General features: G+C 43.9%; 2 protein-coding genes across 3 annotated transcripts in view; one reads left to right on the top strand and one right to left on the bottom strand.

The window, feature by feature from the left end:
• The window catches only part of Tbccd1 (TBCC domain containing 1), a 45,928-nt gene extending 41,225 nt beyond the window's left edge, over positions 1-4,703 (bottom strand). The window contains exon 1 of one of the 2 annotated variants that reach the window (XM_057766101.1): positions 4,500-4,703. The gene's annotated coding sequence lies outside the window, so the exon portion shown is untranslated. Of the gene's footprint in view, positions 1-1,243; positions 1,311-4,499 lie in introns of those variants that run through there. The other variant, XM_057766104.1, reaches the window with a different exon arrangement.
• A 288-nt stretch (positions 4,704-4,991) lies between these two features.
• Positions 4,992-21,235, top strand: Dnajb11 (DnaJ heat shock protein family (Hsp40) member B11). Its single transcript, XM_057766030.1, has 10 exons — positions 4,992-5,252; positions 10,605-10,761; positions 13,533-13,630; positions 14,958-15,090; positions 17,312-17,454; positions 17,839-17,921; positions 18,137-18,194; positions 19,358-19,469; positions 19,744-19,903; positions 20,532-21,235. The coding sequence occupies exons 1-10, from the start codon at positions 5,185-5,187 to the stop codon at positions 20,594-20,596; spliced, it is 1,077 nt and encodes a 358-aa protein (XP_057622013.1). The 5' UTR covers positions 4,992-5,184; the 3' UTR covers positions 20,597-21,235.
• Positions 21,236-22,059: the final 824 nt, after the last annotated feature.

Below are 22,059 nucleotides of genomic sequence, written 5' to 3'. Positions count from 1 at the left end.
GGTGCCAGCTGCTTGGGTTTTAAGTTAATTCCTGACATAGTCAAGTTGATATAAAAGTGTAATTCAATGAGGAGAATACTGAAGAAATGAAAGCTTCAGTAAAGCAAATAAAAAGTTCTGTGTGCTGCGGGACAATGGTCTTGTACTCTGCAAAGATTTGTCTCTTGTACTTGTTTAATAAAATGCTGATTGGCCAATAGCCAGGCAGGGAGTCAGTTCTCTCCACTGTTTGGGTGCCACAGATTGAACTTGGGTAATCAAAACTGACAACATCCCTCTTTACTCACTGGGCCATCTCACCAACCCTCTCCTACTGTTTGTGAGTCTTTGCTTTGTGCTGCAGGCTAGCTGGACTTCAAGTTTTCAGATTCCCTTTCTCTGCATCCTGTCTTCAAGTAGGCATGTTGAGATTACACATGTGAGCTATCACAGCTAGCTTTCTATGAGGATCTCTAGAACTGAACTCAGGTCATTAGGTTTGCATGCTAAGTGCTTTTCCTCACTGGGCCATCTCCCTGTAACCATGAAATTAGTTCTAAGAGGGAAGTGCCTACTTACATTTTAAAAAATCAGAGACATCACAAATAATTTTAAAATTCACCTTAGGGTCTTGAGAAAACAGGATAAGACAAACCTCCAATCAGTGGGTGGAAAGTAAGTGATTTACAGGGCATTGACTGTAAGGTGGCTGCAAGGGTTAGTTTTTAATTGTCAATTTACCAAAATCCAGAATCATCTGAGAAGAAAATTTCAATTGAGGAATTAACTAGATCGGGTTGGCCTATGAGCATGAATGGGGAATATTTTCTTGATTATTAACTGACCCATTCCCTGGATGGAGCCCTGACCTATATACAAGTAGAGAGGCTAGTAGACCTGTGAGCAGGCAGGCAACATGGATACTTGTATGGTAAAGGGGCCAGCCAAAGAAACACACCCTGACCCTGAAACCAGAGCCAGCCAAAGAAACACACCCTGACCCTGAAACCAGAGACAAAAAACACACTTTGACCCTGAAATCAGTGAAAGAAACACACTCTAGCCCTGAAACACACTCTGCTCCTGACCAACTCATCATAAAAACCTGAGCAGGAAAACCAACCCATACCTGAGCATGAAACCAACCCATTCCTAAGCACAAAATCCACCCAAGCTCAGGGATTGAAATCCAACCAATTCCCACCCTGAAAAGCTTCACCGTGGAAAAACTCTGCCCCTAAGAAGTTATATATAAACCCTGTACCTGTTCAGCTGGGAGCTGCCTTTTTCCACCCTGGCCGAGGCAGCCACACTCCTGGATGCTTTCCTCCCAATAAATCTCTTGAATGAATTTTGGGTGAAGACCTTTCCCGGGAGTGGAGCAGGGCAGAGAAGTAACAACTTCTGCTGGAGCAGGAGCAAACTGCTACGTTTCTACTGGGGTTTCTCCCTTAGCAGAGAGAAGCAGAGAAGTAACTCAGAGGAGCAGAGCACTCAGAGAAGCAACTGACATCGATCTCTGCAGGGAACCTCCTAGCAGAGCGGAGCAGAGGTGAGCTATAATGGCTCTCTCTGAGAGGAGCAGGATTGCTACATTCCTGTGGGGAAACCATCCCCCACCCAGAAGAGGGCTATAGGTATAGCCTGGCTTCTGACAACCAGGATACCTTTCCCTTCCGAGCCATAACACAGTATTTTTGTTTCTGTTCCTGATTGTGGATGTGTTGTGAACAGCTATTTCAAACTCCTGCCCTAAGACTTCTCTGCAATGACAGGACTTTTTATGTAACCTGGAATTGTAAGTCAAAGAGACATCACTCCCCTGTCGTCTTTTTTCAGGATATTTTTATCATTGCGACAGAAATGAAATTAGGACAGAGCTCAGCAGGAAAAGGCACTTGCCGCCCAGACTGACCACCTACATTCAATACTTAGGATTGACGTGGGGAGGAGAACAGGCTACAAGGGTGTCCTCTGGCCTCCATGTGCACACTGCACAGGCATGTGCACACATGCAAAATAAACACAGTATTAAATGGAAGGGGCACAGAAATGAACAAAACTGAAATGGAAAAAGATATGAAGAATCCATGAAATGACAGAATCAACAAATCTAACCCAAACTAACCAACACACAGACAGAAGCCCTAATTCAACAAAACAGAGATAAAATGGGAACCATTACAAGATAACAAGGAAAGTCCCACCACCAGGAAAATCTAAAAGAAAACGGACAAATTCCTAGAAGTATAAAACCTGTCAGTTACATGAAGAGGAGATAAGTAATTTAAACAACTGTGTAACAAGCATCAATACTGAAGCAGTAAAAATAATAAAAAACAATAAAAATCTCCCAACTAAAAAAATTGCAGCGATTTGAAGAATGGCCCTTATAAGTTAATACATTTGAATGCTTGGTCACCATGGAGTGGACTTTTTGAAAGGATTAAAAGGATGAAGTGTGTAATTGTTGGAGTAGGTGTGGTCTTATTGGCAGAAGAGTGTCACTAGGGAGTGGGCTTTGAGGTTTCAAAAGCCCATGCCAGGCCTAGGCGCGCGCTCTCTTCCCGTCTGTCTCTCTCTCCTTGTGAATCAGGATGAAGCACTTTCAGCTACTGTTCCCGCACCTGCCAGCATGCCACCATGCTCTCTGCCATTATGGTAATGAACTAAGTCTCTGAAACCATAAGTAAGGTCCCAATTAAGTGCTTTATTTTCTAAGTGTTGCCTTGGTCATAGTGTCTTTTCACAGCAAGAGAACAGTGACTAAGACAAGCCCAAACCCAGATCCAGATAGATTCATGGCAGAATTCTACCAACCTTTAGAAAAAACACCAACATTTCTCGAAGTAGTCCGTAAAATAACAGTTTAAAAATAAAACCAATTTACCCTCCTAGTAACACCAGACAAAGATACTACAAGGAAAATTATAGACCTATCTCCCAATGTAAAAATTCTCACTATAACACTTGCAAGCCAGGCTGCAGAGATGGCTTGGAGGTTAAGAACATTTACTGTTCTTCTAGAGACCTGGATTTGATTCCTAGCACCAACGTGGCTGCTCACATCCATCTGCAACTCCGGTTACAGGGGATCCTCCACCCTCTTCTGGCCTTCTTGAGCAACAGGCATGTACTGGCTTACATGCAGGCAGAGCACTCATGCACATAAGAACAAGTCTTTTTATTAATGCACAAAAGGGTTTTGACAAAATATCAATGTTTGTTCCAGGGCAATTCACAATAGCTAAGATACAGAGCTAACATAGGAGTTCAACAGCCGCAGAATAAAGAAAATGTGTTTTACATAGACAATGATTTTTTTTGTTTAACTATAAAGAATGCAGTTAGGCTGCTTACAGGAAAATGAATACAAACTGAGATATTCATCTGAAGGGAATTAAGCCAGTCTCAAAGAGAAAAATACATGTCTTCTCTCATTTGTGGTTCCTAGATTTTATATAGGTACTTAAAATTACATATGTACACATGGAATGAAAGTAGAGGCCAAACATTCTAGAGAATCAAAGGAAATAACAGGACAGAGAGAAAAAGAAAGATAAGAGGGCAAATGGTGAGGCAGAATATGCTCCATGTACATTATATACTTGTGTAATTTGCCTATGCAAGGAAGTACCGTATACAATGGATACATACAATGAAAATGTTTAAATAGGAGGAAGGGAGCTGATTATTCTGGAACGTTTTAAGGTATTTAACAGGGGAGGATACTGATTATTAAACTAGACAGCTTTGTAAGTTGCCATAGAGTTGGCATTTTACTTTGAGTGAAATGAAAAATCATTAAGGCTTTTAAGCAGGAGAGTTGACATGACTTGATCTATTTTTTAAAAAGTCATAAGGACGTTGGGGAGACAGTTTTATTCTGTAAAGCTTGCCACTTACTTACTGTACAAGCAGGAGGCCTTGAATTTCACCCATAGTAGCAATGAGGCAACAACGGTCTGAAATCCCAGGGCTGGCCAGACAGACAGATACAGGACCTTGGGCTCCCAGGTCCACCAGTTTAGGCTAATCTGTGATCTCTAGGGCCCTAGTGCGATCGAACGTGCACACAATCATGGGGAGGAGAGCAGGACTATTTTAAAACACTGTATCGAGATAGAAAGTTTGGAGGGAGATGATCGGTTAGACTTTTGCAAACAAGAGATAACTGACTTGGGCAAGAGGTGGAGCTATAGTGGACATAATCGAGATACCATTCATTGGTAAAGATCTGGATAACCTATGCAGGAAGCAAAGCTAGGCGAAGAGGTTTTGCTAAACAACTAGTTTTTCTGTGGTAAACGAAACTGGAGGAAAGAACAACCAACGAATAAGCTCTATTCCGAACTATAATAACGGCTTTTATTAATTACATGCTTACTATGTGCAACTCTGCTGGGAAACTTACGGAAAATATTTCAATTAAAAAAATCCCAACACCGCCAATGAACGCTTTGCCTGAGTTTTCTCGAAAGCGGGTTCTGAAGTGGGGTGGGGGGGTGGGGTCGTCTCACCGCTACGGAGTGCAGGAAGTCGAATCTCAAGTCGGTCTCCGCGGCAGCTTCTCTATAAGGAACCAAGTCTCTTTTCTACGAAATCGAGACCATTTGTAACCAGTCTGTACTATGCGATCATATCCCTATGCAAGGCTCCTCATGTACTTCGGCACCGAGCAATCGCCTTGGCGATCGCGCGTCCCGGGCGCACACGCGTAGTTTCTAGACTGGTAACCAAGTTAAGCCCTCTCGCAAGCAATTGGTCAGAACTGGGAAGGAGCCCCGCGATTGGTGGACGCTCGAGTTTCCTCGCGGAGCGCCCCTCTCCGCCTGAAATTCTCTCCGAGTCGCAGGCGCTTCCGGGCGGCGCGAACCTCTGACGTCTCCTCTTCCCATTGGCCGGAGACCGCGGCCACAGTTCCGTTGTCTGACTGGCTGCCCCCGCCGCCTCGGAGGTGAAGTGTACCGCGCTGATTGGCTGCGGAGTGGCGGCCGCGTGTGATGTCCCCGACGGCGATTGGCCCACGCCTGGCTGCTCGCCGGCTCTGGGGGCTCCCGGAAAGTGGCAGCTGAAGAGGGGGCGCGCTAGCTGTCTCGGCGGCCCGGCGAGAGACCCCGGCGTGAGGCGGCCTGTCTGGGCCGGAAGGGCTGGTCAGTGCACGCAGCGGCACGGGAGGCCGAGAGTGCGGGACCAGGCGACACCATGGCCCCGCAGAACCTGAGCACCTTCTGCCTGTTGCTGCTGTACCTCATCGGTGCTGTGATGGCCGGGTGAGGACGGGGCTCCGCGCGGCACGGGGCCCGAGGGGCGGCCTTTGCTGAGAAGGACGCGGGTGGCAGCGAGGAGGGGGCAGTGAGCTGGACCGAGGGACGGAGGGGTCGTGTGGGCCAGGCTGGCCCTGCGGAGCCAGATTTCCCAGAAGAGCGGGAGTTGGTTGCAGTTGGTTTGGGCATTGGAGGGAGTTAAGTGGCTGTGAGCAGAAGTAGGGACACGGAACTCTGAGGAAGGGACCGGGCTCCTGATGGAAATGAAGGTAGTGAGTGCCAAGCCGGAGTTGAGGTTATGGACATGGATTTGCTGAAGTCGAAGGTGGGACCGTGGGATACCAAGCTTGCAACCAGCGTCCGAGGGGCGGACACTAAAGTGGGTGGGCCTTGATGCCAAGTCAGATGCAGGTAGGGAAGCCAACCTCGGACTGAAGGAAATTGGTTTGAGGGAGCCACAACACCCTTTAGGGAACCTTCGTGCTTCCCACCTTCTTGGGCTTAGCGAACCTGAACTGTCATCTGGGGTCCCTGTCTCTCCACGGTTCCTTCTTGAGCTGGATGGTACTAGTGGGAAGTGCAGTTCACTAGCAGGTAGTAGAAACTGGGAGCCTAGCCTTAGGCCACTCTTAGAAATCATACAAGTTTGAAGGAACTTTATCGATGTTCTGAAACCAGGCAAAACATTGTACCTCCCTTCAGGGAAAAAGAGCAGACTTTGAGGTTCTCCCAGCATCTAAAATGCACGACCCCAGAGTTCCGATGACACAGGAGCTATGCCAGACTTGAGTTCTAGAGCGCCTGCACCCTTAGTCCCAGCTTTTGGCGGGTGGAAACAGGTGGATCAGACTTCAAGGTCATCTAAGGAGTGAGTTCCAGGCTTGCCTCACCTACATCACACCCTATCTCAAATAAATAAGAAACCACAAAAATAACACACCAGAAACTAGCAGGTGTCAGATTCTGACAGTCTGTAGGTTGTTGCATTACCTCCAATAGCTTTTAAAGTTGTTTTTTTTATGCTCTTTGCCCTTTGCATATGTGCCTACATTTTGTCATTTTTTTACCTTGTGAAATATTTTAAATTTCTAAAAGTTAGCATTTCTTACATAGACTGTATTGTTTTCCCTTAGTTTGATTAAACCATGAGTGCCCAAAGCATTTAGCAAAACATCAGCATAGAGTGTTGCAGTTGGGAGTTGAGGTGTGTTGATCTCCAGCTCAGTGTGTAGCTAAGGGGAACCTTGAACTCCTTCGTGCTCCTTCAGCCTCCGCTTCCCATGTACCGGGATTCCAGGCATGAGTGACTATTCCTGGCAAATACTAATATTTTTAAATTCTATAGCTTTAAACTCCAGTCACTCATAAAGTAGCCTCTGGGGAGTAGAATGTTGGCACTGAGCTATACCAGCCATTTTATTGAGCTGACATTTAACCTCTTCCCTCTTACTTATTCCCTGACAACTTCATACACGCACAATGTAATCATACCTACCCACAATTCCCCACCCACACTCCCCCTGGGCACACACCAGCATGCCCCCTTCCCACCTTCACGTAACTCACTGAGCCCACTTAGCGGATGTGGCTGCTGGGATGGGGACTGATGGTGTTGGGGTGTTCTTTGTGAAGGTCTAGTTTGGGCAGCCATAACTAGAGTGAGACCGTGAGTACCATTTCCAGAAGACAGAATTTGACAGCGTTCCTCCCCTTCCCCTGCTTTTACGTTCTTTCTGCCCCACCTCCCATGGTGTTCCCTGAACCTTGGGGATTTGGGGAGAGGCAGGGAAGGTTGAAATAGATGTTCCATTTAAAACCAAGCACTTAGCAGTCACTTACCTCTTCTCCACACTTGGACCAATCTCAATGCACTAACTACTGCCGCCTATAAAAAGATGCCTCTATGACCAAGGCTCAGAGTGTGTGAATCTATCTATAGCCATAGCCTAAACAGTTACAAGATATAATTATATTGCAGGTATAACCTAAAAATCACATGTCTATTTAACAAAATAGCAGTACTAGGTCTCCCCTACTCCAGGGCCTATGACCGCCCCAGCCATGGGCTTTCAAACAGCTTTACAATACTAGATAGAAATTCCCTTCTGTGGAGCAGGCCTCAAATCCAATCAGAAAGCAGTAGGTTAGCCCTCTAATCTTTGCATCACTATTGCACCAGATGCGGGTACATCAGGCCTTTTTGGCCAATATTAGTAATTTTTCTCCTCACACAGCCTATGTAACCTGGCGCTGTGAAAGCTGGCCAGGAGGCAGGAAGTTCTCATGTCATCTCCAACTTGATTTCTCTGTATCCTGTAACCAAAGTGTGTGTGTGTCATCAGCAATAGAGGCTTCCATCGACTTATGATGGACAACGAAGGACAGTGGCGACAGCCTCTTGTTCAGGGGGCGCTGAGATTTTCACCTCATAATCCATGCCTTCTAAGGGAAAGGTCATCCACTCGTGCAGGGTATCTATGTTCAGAATCCTGTCTCTGTGTTTGTGTATCCATCTGTCTTTCTCTCACTAAGATTTTATTTTTAAGTACATGTACATTTGTGTCTTTGTGCGGGTATGGACATGTAAGTGCAGGTGCCCATGGAAGCAAGAAAAGGGTTTTGTATTCCCCAGAGCTGAAGTTAAAGGTGGGTGTCAGTCACCCATCATGGGTGCTGAAAACTGAATTCAGCTCCCCGTAAGAACTTTAAGATAATGGTTGGAGAGCATTTTATATGTTTTTTGAATTAGCTAACAAAGTAGTGGCTTTCCATAGTTTTTAAAACATCCTTATTTAGCTGGGCGGTGGTGGCGCACGCCTTTAATCCCAGCACTCGGGAGGCAGAGGCAGGCGGATCTCTGTGAGTTCGAGACCAGCCTGGTCTACAAGAGCTAGTTCCAGGACAGGCTCCAAAACCACAGAGAAACCTTGTCTCGGAAAAAAAAAAAAAAAGAAAAAAAAAACAAAAAAAAAAACATCCTTATTTTTGTTTAATCCACCCTTCTACATAAGCATATTCTTAAGAATATTACTTAAGTAAGCCTCACTCTCCATAGTTATCCTTTTCATTATTAAATAACTGCTTCCTTTCTCATGAGATGTCAAGAGTTTACAGATTAGGTAGGGACTTCCTGTGAGTGATAAGTTTTAAAAATGATATAGTTGAGCTGGGCTGGGTGGGCACGCCTTTATCCCAGCACTCAGGAGGCAGAGGCAGGCAGAGCTCTGTGAGTCTGAGGCCAGCCTGGTCTACAGAGTGAGTTCCAGGACAGCCAAGGCTTCAGAGAAATCTTGTCTTGAGAAACAAAACAAAATGATATAGTTGAAGCCGGGCGGTGAGTTCGAGACCAGCCTGGTCTACAAGAGCTAGTTCCAGGACAGGCTCCAAAACCACAGAGAAACCCTGTCTTGAAAAACAAAAAAAACAAACAAAAAAAAATGATATAGTTGGGCTGGACATGGTTCATATGCCTATAAACTCAGCATTTATGAGGTAGAGGCAGGAGGGTCAGGAGTTCAAGACTGACCTCAGGTACATAGTAAGTTCAAAGTCTTGAAACTCTGTCTATCAAAACCAACCCAAACCCTGACAGAATGATTAAAATACCAAATGACTTTTCAAACAGTGTGACTCAGAGTATAAACTAAGCACAGCATCCTGAATACCTGGACTGTAGGTGTGTGCCATCATGAATTCAGGGCTTCAGAAATTAGAGGCAACCACTCTACTGACTGAGCTACACCATACAATACATTATTCATTTTCCCTATACATTTGAAGATTGCCATCCATACTATGTTAATATCTATTCTGTAACTTTCCTAGCTCCTTATTAAAGTAATGTTTTCATAATAAATTCTCATAGCTAAAATTCTGTCCAAAAAAGTAGATGGTGTGAGCATTCGTATGTGTTCAGCTCATTCGGGGATAATCTGGATATGGCCCTTCCCTGGAATGTCTTTTATAGTCTTATTCTAGCTTTCCATTAACACTTCCTGCAGAGAACCCTTTATGGCTGATCCCAGCGCAGCTCCTGGCTGTGTGCTCTACTTTATGTCCCAGTTCATGCTATGTGCATCCTCTTAACTACCAGGATATAGAGGCTCCTGCCTGTGAACTGTAGAGGCTGTGTATCACAAAGACCTGATCTTAGCAAGTTAGTGTAGTTGCTCACAATGAATATATAAAGTGCATTTTTTCCCAGCAAAATGCGCTGTAATTCTCACATACAGTGTAGTGCTATTCTTCCTTCAAAATTACTATTTAAACTTTGCTTACCCTTTATTTTAACTCCTTCAGTGAATCCATCTTTAATGTTCACAAAGTGCTACTGCCGGGACATTTATGTGATACAATCTTTGTGAGTAAAAAGATAACTCTCTTTTGAAGTTATTTGACTTTTGGAAACAGTCAGAAGTCACTGGGGTGGATCTGGAGAGATGGCTCAGCAGTTAAGGGCACTTGCTGCTCTTGCAGAGGACCCTAGCACCCACGTGCTGGTTCACAACCACCTGTAACTCCAGATCCAGGGGATCCAGCTTTTCTCAACTCCTGGGGTACCTGCACTCATACCCACACACAAACACATGCATGTGCTCATAATTAAATCCTTAAAAAATCATTTGAAGCCAATGTAGGGAGTAAAGAGAGAATTAATTTGATTGTTTGGGTTTTAGCTCTAATTACTTGTGTGGAGCCATTAAGCGCAAAAAAAGAAAAAAGTACTTCCCATTTTTAAAAATATAATACATCCTGAGGCTAGAAAGGTAATTCAGTGATTGAGAGCACTTGCTGTTCTTACAGAGGACTGGGGTCCAGTTCCCAGCACCCACATCAGGCAGCTCACAACTGCGAAGGTTCTGCATTCTACAAGCACATATAGACAGACAGGCACACATACATATTCATATGTTTTTAATTTATTATAGAGCTAGAGAGATGACTCAGACAAACAAATTTTAAAACAAGCAAAAAACGATTCATCCCTCCCTCCCCGAGGAAAGAGCTATTGACAGTTAATGGTTGCTGGGTGAGGGAGAGTCATTTTTCCTTAGGGATGCAGTTGCTTGTAGTTGTCCAGGCTCCAGTAAATACTTCCTTGCCCACACTTATATAAGTCTCCCTGACCAAACTCAGTGGGCAAAAAACAAACAAAAAATAAAACATATGAGAATAGGAAAGGGGGCTTATTGGGAAGAAGGGAGTTTCAGTGTGAGTGAGGGGTGAGAGGGTTAGACAGTAGTGTGAGAATGACTAGAGGACATTATATGCACACACGAAGTTGTCGGAGAATAAAGAAGTAAATTTAAAATGTCATGCGGAACTCTCTAATGAAGTCTCATCTACACATCCTCTCAGGCGAGATTTCTACAAGATCTTGGGGGTGCCTCGAAGCGCCTCCATAAAGGACATCAAAAAGGCCTACAGGAAACTGGCCCTGCAGCTTCATCCTGACCGGAACCCTGATGATCCCCAAGCCCAGGAGAAATTTCAGGATCTGGGTGCTGCTTATGAGGTGAGTCGTGAAAACCAAAGAGGAGCAAAACCTGTGTGTGTGGGGGAACACAGAGAGCCCTCCCTCAGCCGTTTCTGTTTGAAAGCAGATAGTGCAGTCATTATCTATAGATCCCATCTCCCGCCTTTTTAAGGGCCTGTTTTATTTGTGTGTATATGTGCTAGGTGTGTGTGAGTACCCACAGAGGCTAGAAGAGGAATCAGATCTCCTGGACCTGGAGTCACAGGTGATTGTGAGCTGCCTAGTGGGGGTGCCAGGAACCAAACTCGGGTCCTCTGCAAGAGCAGCAAGGGTTCTTAATGGCTGAACCATCTTGCCAGCCCCTCTGACAGAAATTCCTAACCTGGGCCCATGTGTAAGTCTGAGGGCTGGTGGCCCCTAAAATGACACATAACATTTTGTTTCTTGTGAGATAATAGACTTCACATTTTGAACTGTTTCCTAGGAATAGTGTTATTATTTGTTAGGAACCCAGTACTCAAAAATACTTCCATGAAAAGCCAGATTTACACTTCTTTATTATTGTTGTTCAATGCTTTCCAGTGCTCATGTGCTTGTGTGTGTGTGTGCGGGAGATGGGGGGGACAGAGAGAGAGAGAGACAGATAAGGTGTTACTATGTAGCTCTGGCTATCCTGGAACTGACTGTGTAGACCAGGCTGGCCTCACGATGCCTGACTTTATGTTCTGCTCTTGATAATGAATCCGCAGTGCTCTTTATCCATAACTGAGCGGGCTATTCATATCTTACTTATGAAATTGAGGTTTATTTGACCCTAACTACCTTTGTGGTATTGTTTCACGTTTTCATTTTTCTTTGTGTCATTCAAACCTTTTTGCCTTTCTCCCAGGTAAATTAGTATGCACAAATCAGAACATTCATACAGTTCAAAGACTTTTTAGCAAAAAAAAAAAGGGTTTTTTTTTTCTTTTGCTCTGCTGAGGTAAGATTGATTATTGTATTTTAGCTAGTTGAGAGTCTGTATAGCAGTTGGCTAGTCAACTACTCCCCTTCACCCCACCTCTAAAGTAGACTGAGGATAGTGGAAAGCACCCATGACTCTAGCTACCTGCAAACTGAGCTAAATGCATCGCTTGAGCTCTGGGATTAAACCCGGACTAAGCAACATAGTGAGGAGGTTACACACATCCAAAGGAAGATTGAAAGCTCTTAAATTTCAAAAGTATGTATGTGTGTTTATGCTTCGGGTTTCTAAAATAAAAGAACTTTTCTGTATTTTATTTTCAACAGTTATTTTACTATTTATACATGTATGCATGTGTATGAGTACAGGACATACTCACAGAGGTCGGAGGCGTCAGATGCCCTGGAGTTGTGGTTACAGGTGGTTGTGAGCCACCCAGCATGGCTGCTAGGAATCAAACTTGGGTCCTCTGCAAGAGCAGCGTGTGCTCTTAACCACTAAGCCATCCGTCTATTCAGCACTCCGCTCTTTTTTATTTTTTAAATTAATAAGCTTTTAAAGAGAAAATTATGTGGGTGAATGTACCTGCTCGTCTGTAGGTATACTTTGTGCATGCCTGTTGTCCATGGAAATCATAACAGGGCATTGAATCCCCTGGAACTGGAGTCATGGGTGGGTGTGAGCTACCATGTGGGTGCTGGGAACTAAATCCAGGTCCTCTATAAGAGCACCAAATGCTATTAACTGCTGAGCCGTCTTTTTAGCCTTCTTTAAAATTGACATACAAAGTAATGGATTTCGTACATATATATTTTTATACTTAGTTTTTAATCAATCCCCTATATACATTTTTTTCTTCTTGCATGTTGAAAGCAAATTTTTACATGCTTAGAAACAAATTTTTTCTTACATTCTTTGGATCACACAAACATTAAGCAGGCAGTGAAATTTACTCTAAAAACATAGAGTAATGGTCATTAATATTTCCTCAACAATGTATTTCTCAACAGCTATTTTCTTGAACTGAAGATGTCACAAAGTTACATGCCACATGCGCATGCACGCAAACACACACACACACTCACACTTTAAGACAGACAGCATTCTTTTACAAATGGATTTGTATGCATACCAAAGCATGAAAAAAAGAAGCATAAAAATGTAGCTATGGATTTTACTTCAGGGCCTATGAGCCTGTTTTCTTGACACACCCGTCTTCTAATGTGTAGTGTGTGTTACAGGGGTGGGTAGTGTTTTTAAGACTACTAATTTAGTGCACCTATCAGTCATGATAATCTGCCATAGTTATATTCTAGCTTGCAATTTAGTGAGAATTATTAGCCTTGAAATTGAATTGCCTAGAAAATTAACCTGCATAGTAATTTCCTCTCTTTCTTGGTGCCTTCTCAACCTTCACAGTCACATTTCTTAAATACCATTCTTAAAGTACTAAATCACTAAAGTACTGAAGCTAAAAGCATGAACTGGGCAATGTGGAATAGCTAGGGCATCAAGAGTTCAGTCTGTTAAAACAGCCTGTCAGTTGTGGTACTGTATGTCTAGGATTCTACTCAGGAGGCTAAGGCAGGTTGAGCATGAGTTTGAGGCCACCCAGGGCTACATTTGGAAGTCTAGACCAGCCCTAGCCAAGTAGGAAGACCTTATCTCAAAACTCTAACACAAACACAAGGTAACAACTTTAAGTATGCCTTAATACCATATGATGAAAATCACACTCTCTGGAAGGATTGAGAAACTCAGGGTCAGGATGGAAACCAGCTGTAGACATGAGTGTATCTTAACTGACTGACGGAGCATGACACTTTCCCCACTCTGTGTATCCCAGGTTCTGTCAGACAGTGAGAAACGGAAACAGTACGATACTTATGGGGAAGAAGGCTTGAAAGACGGTCATCAGAGCTCCCATGGGGACATCTTCTCACAGTAAGTTGTTTGCCCGTTTGCAAAGTATTACATCACATCCTGAGACATTCATTTAGGCACTAAATGAATTATTCTCGGAAGCAGAGAGCAGAGTTGCCTCTGTTTTATCCTATGGACAGCAAAGGGGTGGCTGTGATAGTCCCCATCAGAGAAGGAAGTCGTAGGGTCTCTTGACCTATCGCACTTGGCTGCCTGGGAACTGAGGATGCTGGAATGCTAACACACACTTCTCACTCTGACCCTTCATGTTGACACTTGACTCCATACATCATGACGTTTTATACCAGGAGATCTAAGCCAGAGTTCACTCTGTGATTATAAACAGAAAGGTGCTTGCATCTGCGCTTGTGTGGTGTGAACCTTCATCTCTTCAGATTTCCAAAGGCTTCTGTGGACCTGTGCCTCAAGTAAGATTAGTTCCATATGGTTATCTGTTGAGCCTGTCAGGGAAATGCCTCTTCCCCCACCACTGAAGCGATACTGGAGACGTCAGAAGGAGAAACTCCCCTCCTCTACACGGCCCTTTCTCTTCAGCTGAAGGGTTCGGAGTGCAGGCATCTGACAACTCCAGCTGGGAGTCCTTTCATTACCTCCAAACACTGATTCTGACCTTGTATAGGCCAGGACTTCCTTTCACTATGGATTACAATGTCCTGAGGCTTTGCTTCCAACTTGAAACAAGTGCCCAAGGCTTTTGTACGGAGTGGTAGCTTCTTTGTCCAGGTCAGTCTCTCAAGAGCACATGTAGTGAACACACACAATATGTTCAGATGTCTTAGGATCGCATTAAAGAATTCCTTAAATTAGGCCTGGTAATGGTGCACACCTTTAATCCCAGGTAGAAGCAGGTGGATCTCTGAGTTTGAGGCCAGCCTGGTCTACAAAGCAAGTTCCGGGATGTCCAGGACTACACCGAGACACGCCCCACCCCCAAAAAAAAACCAAAAAAACAAAATTTTAACTAACCAGAAAGTTTAAATTGCATAGGATTATCTATATTAGGTCCTTTTTCATTAAGTCTGTCATGTCTGGATTTCTTCAGTATTGAAATGGATTATTTCATTGATTGAGCCAACATTGAATCCATTGACATGCTGTGTGTTCCTATATTGCTGTTGTGTATGAATCATATTGTGTTTTTATAGTGGGAGGCAACCTGATACTATGTAAATTAAAATTTTTATGATACTTGACTCCAGTATATTAAAAATGTTTGTTTATATAGTGTGCTGGTAGGAAGCAGTATTTTATCAGTGTGAAGAAAATAAGTAATTGTGAGACATAGGATTTGAGTTCTTTTCCTCATGAATTTGCCATCTATCTACAGCTTCTTTGGAGATTTTGGCTTCATGTTTGGAGGAACCCCTCGTCAGCAGGACAGAAACATCCCAAGAGGAAGTGACATCATCGTCGATCTCGAAGTTACTTTAGAAGAAGTGTACGCAGGAAACTTTGTGGAAGTAAGTTCACAATACACCTGCTCACACTGACGCTCAGAACTTGCACCTTTGACCAAAAATCAGAGATTTTAATGTCTTTTTTGTCTTTTAGAGGACAATTGTGACTGACATACAGTTGAATTAATCATAATCCTAATTCCTAACACAGACTGAACTCATTACCTAGCCCAAGAACTCAGTGAAACAGCATCGTGCCTTTCCTGCTGTGAGCTGCTCCGCATCTCATCCCCTACTTCACCGCAGAGATAACCTTACCATTGCTATTCTGGTTTATTCACGTACATGAACCTAAGCAGTGTATTTTTGTTGTCTTTGAGTCTGTAAAGATGGCATATCATCATTTTTGAGACAGACTTGTTTCTATAAGTCATGCTTGCAGCTGTCAGTCTGCTGAATAAAATCGCATGGTGACCATCCGTAGGGTTGTTTGGTTTTGTTTGGTCTTTAGCTCCCAAAGAGTCCTATACGTAAGCATTCCTGTATGTATTCTAGTTACACGTAAGCAAGGACGTCTCTGACATGGGTAAGTGTAAAATAGCTGGATCGTGTTAGCACACGTTCATGCATCACGAGAAAACGCCATAGGATGTTTGAAATTGTGTCAACACTCGGCATGCCATGGCAATTTATGAGGCTCAGTAGATTTGCTCCCCTGCCCCCCAGTTCTGGAGCTGTGGGAATTGAACCTAAGACTTCACACATGTTGGCAGGCACTCTACCCATATGGGATGTTACCTCATTGTGGTTTTGGTCTGTGCTTCCTAATTACCAGCTAGGATAAGTCTCTTTTATTGGCCCTGTTTGTTTCCTCTTGTGAAATGCTCCTTTGCCGTGTGCCCTGTTTGTCTTTCTCTTAAGACCACTTCATTCTTGCTACTGTTTTGGTTAGCCGTAAGACAGATATATCTACCCATTTATAATATAACTTGTCTTTACACGATATTTAAGATTTATTTTAATTAATACAAGTACTCATTTTAATGTGAAAAATTCTGGCCCTTGTTAATTTTTGAGTCTTTTCTTTTAGAAATCTGCTGTAAAGTGAGGAGGTTGTCCTATGTTCTCTAGTAAAAGTTTGTATTCTTTAACCTGAGCTTATTGTTCCTTAAAGTTTGGAGTGGACTTTGCAGCTAGACTGCATACTTTCAAACCCTGCCATTTAGTTAAGCATATGGCTGCGGTTCCTCACTGTTCATGAGAAGAATGAGAGCTGCCTGTAGAGCTGTGGTTAGATGAATGTGTGCACGCCTAGAGGTGTCTGAGCTCTGCTGTGGGTGGGGGGGCGAGTCTTCTCCAAATGCTTGTGTTGCTTTGCTGCATGAATGCAATGCCATGCAGTCACACAAATACAAGAATGCAGAGCTTTTGTAAAGTTTTTTATTTTTAATTTTGTGTATGTCTGTGTGGTACGATGTGCACACAAGTATAGATGTTCAAGGCATCAGATATAGATGCTGGAAATCAAATTCAATCCTCTACAAAAGCAATATGTGCTTTTAGCCACTGAACCATCTCTCTAGTCCCAAAATATGTTCCTTTTGGTTTTGGGGTTTTTTTTTTTGGGTGGAGGGGGTGGTGCGCAAAGTATTACACAGTCCAGGCTGGCCACGGGGCCACAAGCTCACTAGGTAATTGAGGAGATACAGATATGTTATATATCATTATATCTACATAGATATAGATATATCTTTTCATTTCTTGTTTTTGTTTGTACTGAGAGGGATTGATGTTTGAAAACAGTCATCTACACAGAGATGATTGTTGTCTCTTCGTATATGTTGGTATCTGAGTGGTGACAGCACTGGGGATCGGTTTTGGACTGGGTTGCCTAAAACAGAAAGGTGGTTTGGAGAGATGAATTGTAGAGCGGGTGGTAGTCACACAGCAGATTTTGAATGCTTTGATTGTTCTTTGGGGGGTTATGTTTTACAAAACTCAGATTTCTTAATAACGCAGTAATCCTATGAGCTCTTTAATTCAGTAGCCCTAGGTGTGTCGTGGAAATGCTGGTGCTTCACCTTGTTTTGGAGTCTCTTCTCATCCCGTCTCTACTCCTACAGCTTTGTGTTGAGCTTGGAGTCGTTTAAGTATGTGTTTGCGTTGTTCTTGTGTGGAGTTTGATTTGAAGTGTCAGTCTCTGTGAGGGGTAGCTTGCAGAAAAGGCAGATGTGTAGAGCATTGCTCCACTGAGGCAACTAAAGGCCGTTTTCTGCATTCTTAGGTAGTTAGAAACAAGCCTGTAGCCAGGCAGGCTCCTGGCAAACGGAAATGCAACTGTCGGCAGGAGATGCGAACCACACAGCTGGGGCCGGGGCGCTTCCAGATGACCCAGGAGGTGGTCTGTGATGAGTGCCCCAATGTCAAGTAAGTGAAAGGCCCTCTGTGGGTCTCTTGAGACACATGAATGTTCTGATTGTCTGTACCTGGCTGTCCCCTCCCCCACCACGTTCCACAAGAAGAGAGCACTGAGGTCTCTAAGCTATGAGGCGGTACCTTTCAGTTCTGAGCGACATGTTGCAGAGTTTGTTTCTCCCCCGCTCTCACTGAGAGCAGACCCTGATGTTCGTGTGATGCAGAGTCTCTCTGCCCTGAGTGTTGGCATCTTGAAGCCCTAAACAGGCCCAGATAGCTTTGGCAAGCAACATCGTGTGACTGTCCAGGAAAAGGCTCCCAGTACAGTGGTAAATCTGATTATATCTGGGGTCTTGTTACTATTTCCTTCTCCCTTTTTAATTCCCTTTGTCTCAGACTAGTGAACGAAGAGCGAACACTAGAAGTAGAAATAGAACCTGGCGTGAGAGATGGCATGGAGTACCCCTTTATTGGAGAAGGTGAGATAACCAGTATTTATCATCTTAACTCACTTCTGCCTTGTCCCACACCTTGATGGCTACCCAGGATGTGGGAGGAATGGAGCCGTTGCCTTCCTAAACAGACTTGATAGAGCCATTGCCTGAGGCAGTGGATTTAGAAGTTACTCGAAGTGCCACATAAATACGTGTTTGGCTTGTGTAACTTCTGGTCTTCTTTGAACTGTTCCGACCAGGTGAGCCTCATGTGGATGGAGAACCTGGAGACTTACGGTTCCGAATCAAAGTTGTCAAGTAGGTATCAGCTGGGAGAGGTGTCTCTCAGCCCTGCTTCTCACTTGAGTGATTATGGAGTTGATGCGTCTACACTTTTTCTTCTGTTTTAGGCCTATTAAATCATCAGCAATTATTTCTAACTCTGTAATAATAATGAAAATAGGAGGTGAGGTCCTGACCTTGATCCTCAGTTATTTTCTTAGGAAAGACTCAGTAAGAATTGAAGGAAAGACTCAGTAAGAATTGAAAAGAGCTGGGCATTGGGAGAGTACTTGCCTAGCATGCACAGAACCCTGAGTTTGGGCCCTGGCACTTTATAAACCAGACTCGGTGATACATATAATACCAGTGTTCGGGTGATAGAAAGAAGCAGATCAGGAGGTCAAAGTCATCCAGCCTGGGATACACGAGGTATTGTCTTAAACAACAAAGCAAGAAATAAAAAGAGCTGAAAATGAGAGGCAGTCTGCAATAGGAACCAAGGAGAGCTGTAATAGTTTCCCATAAAAAAAGACCTTCCAGTCATTTAATATCCAGCTTTTATAGGCTTCTTCTCTCTAGTGTGGAGTGCTGCTTAAACACTCCCAGGATTTTTGCCCAGGATCTGGGCTTTCTTATATATTATTCTCTCTTATTATAGTTGGAAACCAGCAATAGGTCTGGGTTTAAGGCTTGACTAAACTATTGTTCCCACTGGGTTATACAGAAATGGTCCCCCTTCCCTAGTTGCCCTCTCTGCACTCTGTGCTGGGTGATCTTTCCTGTGACTTCTTGCATACCTTGTCCCTTCACAACTTCCCTGAGAAACTAGAACTTAACATCTTTGACAGGGTGTGGATGACGCACTTGAGAGATGTCAGTCTGTCACCCAGACTGGCTTTGAACTTAGTGATCTCTCTGTCCCCTTACTCACCTTATCTGCTGGACTGCATGGGAAATTCAGCCAAGCATTGTCTTTCTTTTCTGTAACCTAATGGTTGGCAGTTTCCTTGCCTTTGTTTCCTTCTGCTGATTGTGCACACCTTAGAAATTGAGCTCAGCGTGACTTACGTGACTCTAATCTCAGATAAGGCTGTATGCAAGGCATGCCTAAGGCTCACTGTTTGGAGGAAACAGCTCATCTTTTCCCAAGACTCTTCTAGCACTTTAAACTAGAGTGGTTTTGCCTTTTTCTATTTCAGGCACCGTATATTTGAGAGGAGAGGCGATGATCTGTACACAAATGTGACAGTCTCACTAGTTGAGGCTCTGGTGGGCTTCGAGATGGACATAACTCACTTGGATGGTCACAAGGTAAACAGCCAGGCTTCCAGTTTTGTGGTCATGTGGTGGGTTTAGGTCATCTGGAACCAGGCTCCTTTCTGGTCCTCTGCCGCTGTCTCTCCTTTCTCTGAACATCCAGCAGCAGCATCTCTCTGTGCTTGCCAGCCTAGGGTTCTCCTTGCCCTCTGTCCTCCCTTCTCTGTTGAGCTGTGGCATCAGCTTTGTTACCAGTGCGCAGGAGAAGTTGTGGGCTGGACTTAGGGTGAGCTAATCCGACTCCACTTGGTTCACTTTTGCTTTCCAGGTACATATTTCCCGGGACAAGATTACCAGGCCAGGAGCCAAGCTATGGAAGAAAGGGGAAGGACTTCCTAACTTTGACAACAATAACATCAAGGGCTCTTTGATAATCACTTTTGATGTAGATTTTCCAAAAGAACAGCTGACAGAGGAAGCAAAAGAAGGTACTGTGTGTGTGTGTGTCAGTGTCTGTCTGTGTGTTTGTTCACACATATTTGTACACATGAGTGTGGGTTGAATATATGGAAACAATAGCAAAACCCTTTGGAGGCATGAGACATAGATAGCTTTAGGCCTTTCTGTGTACAGGCGATAAGAAATCATCCTGTCACTGTTCACTAAAGGCTGTGCACCTCAGTGAAAAAGCTAGATCAAACCAAAAGGGAGGGCAAGATGTAGAATTGGGGTGGGTGGGGCGAACTTCTCTGTGCTAATTGAAAACGGCAGCTGGTGTAAGCATTTAAAATAGTAGGAGAGCAGGTAAAGGGGTGAAACTGGTGAAAGAGCAAGGGAGAAGGAACAGAAGATCAGCTGAAGTGACTCCGCTCCCTTGTTTTGCCTGTTCTTCTTTCCTGGAGCTTCTTGGGATTTGGGGGTGGGCCTTGAGAGAAAGAAACAAGTGATCACACGTGTGTATGTTTTGACGTCCACATGTGATCAGATATTGGAGATGTGTACATGTGAAGTTGAAAACAGGGGTTGTCATCCAGCCATTGGGCCTCTCCATGACGCCTCCTGCAAACCCTGGGCAAGTCACATCTTTGTTAATGTGATCACTCGTTCTTTCTGCAGGCATCAAGCAGCTGCTCAAACAAGGATCAGTGCAGAAGGTATACAATGGACTGCAAGGCTATTAGGAGTAAAAGAAATTGGACTTTGGTTGAACTAGGTGGATCGGCGATATTTATTATCTGCAGGGGTTTTTTGTGTGTGTTCCATTATTTTCAATATGCAAGTTTGGCTTAATCTTTTTTTCCCTGATGATCGTCATGAATAAGAGGTTCAAGAATCTGTCTATTGTGTTCAGACAAGAATGACCAGCAGAAGGTTAACTAATACCTCTCCCTCTGGGGATATCATGTCTGGTGCTGCTGCCCTAGGTTCAAGGAGTAACGTCTCAGAGGACGCAAGAGCAGAGGAAACCAGATGAGGGGTTAGAGATAATTGTTAGCCATTTCAAGATGCCAACTGGAGAAGACTGTTTTTAAATACATCTTGTTGTTATTTTTTCCTTGACTCCTGTTTCTTTTTCCTGTGAGTGGATGGGTATTCTTCCCATCAAGCAAGATGGACACACACAGCATGCAAAAGAATGATAAAGGTCCAACCCCCAGACCCCACTTAACACATACTGTGTCTCATAGCAACGAGCTTGAAGAAACCTAATAGATCAGAGACTGAGCTATATGAATTAAAATTACACAAAGACCTCATTGTCTCTGAGAGAACACATTTTCTCGTTTTCTTTGATAATAATAAAATCTGATGTGACTATTTTACTGTTTAGAAAGTACTTTCTGTGTATCTATCCCAGTTGGCCTTATAATAAGAAACCTGTTTAGGAATGAAGTTGGCCAGCTCTAGAAAATAAGTATTAGAAGGACGGCAGGTGGTTTTTCTCCCCGTAGCACCAGATTCAGATGCTATCTGACTGGAGCATACTTGACTTTTGAGTCTCCTTTGTTTCTCCAGTCCTTAGGACTTCTTGCCCTGGCTGTTTCAGTACAGTTGGGCAGTCGCTGTTGCAATCTGTGGAAGCTGCTTTTGAACCACGGTGTAGTTCCATCTCCCTGCCCTCAGCTGTGCAGCAGCCGGTGCTGTTTGAGACTCTCAGAAACCCAGCAGACCGCAGAGATAGACATGAATTCATCGGACTTTCTGTACATATACATGACATGTGTTCTGGTTCTGTAAACACATGTTCAGGTCAGCGGACTTTCACAGTTTATACACATACACACGTTCGGTGGGGTAAGGTCTATGGATCTTTGACACAACCTTCCCAATGCACTCAGAGTGAGCTAAAAGTCAGAGCCCAATGATGGGAGGAACTCCCTAAATCACAAGTCTAGGCTATGAATAAAAAGTGACAAAGACCCCAGTGACATTTCTTTACAGTGTCCAAGGCTGCCTATGGTAACCCAGGAGTACCCTGTTGCTAATTCACTTTTTCAGTCCACCCAGAGCCGAGGCTGCTGGTTTCAGCTTGAAGATCCCACACAACTCATGCTCTCACTATAAAGAAATGTCACTGGGGTCTTTGTTCTTTTTATTCATAGCCTAGACTTGTGATTTAGGGAGTTCCTCCCATCATTGGGCT

The sequence above is a fragment of the Chionomys nivalis genome, chromosome 3, assembly GCF_950005125.1.
Source record: "Chionomys nivalis chromosome 3, mChiNiv1.1, whole genome shotgun sequence".
NCBI lineage: Eukaryota > Metazoa > Chordata > Mammalia > Rodentia > Cricetidae > Chionomys > Chionomys nivalis.
This window is presented reverse-complemented; position numbering and strand designations above follow the sequence as displayed.

Bases quoted from the DNA above. Each gene is read 5' to 3' on its own strand.
- Dnajb11 (XM_057766030.1), top strand. From the start codon at position 5,185: ATGGCCCCGCAGAACCTGAGCACCTTCTGCCTGTTGCTGCTGTACCTC. The intron at 10,762-13,532 runs GTGAGTCGTGAA...TGTGTATCCCAG, and splicing joins ATCTGGGTGCTGCTTATGAG to GTTCTGTCAGACAGTGAGAA. The intron at 13,631-14,957 runs GTAAGTTGTTTG...ATCTATCTACAG, and splicing joins CATGGGGACATCTTCTCACA to CTTCTTTGGAGATTTTGGCT.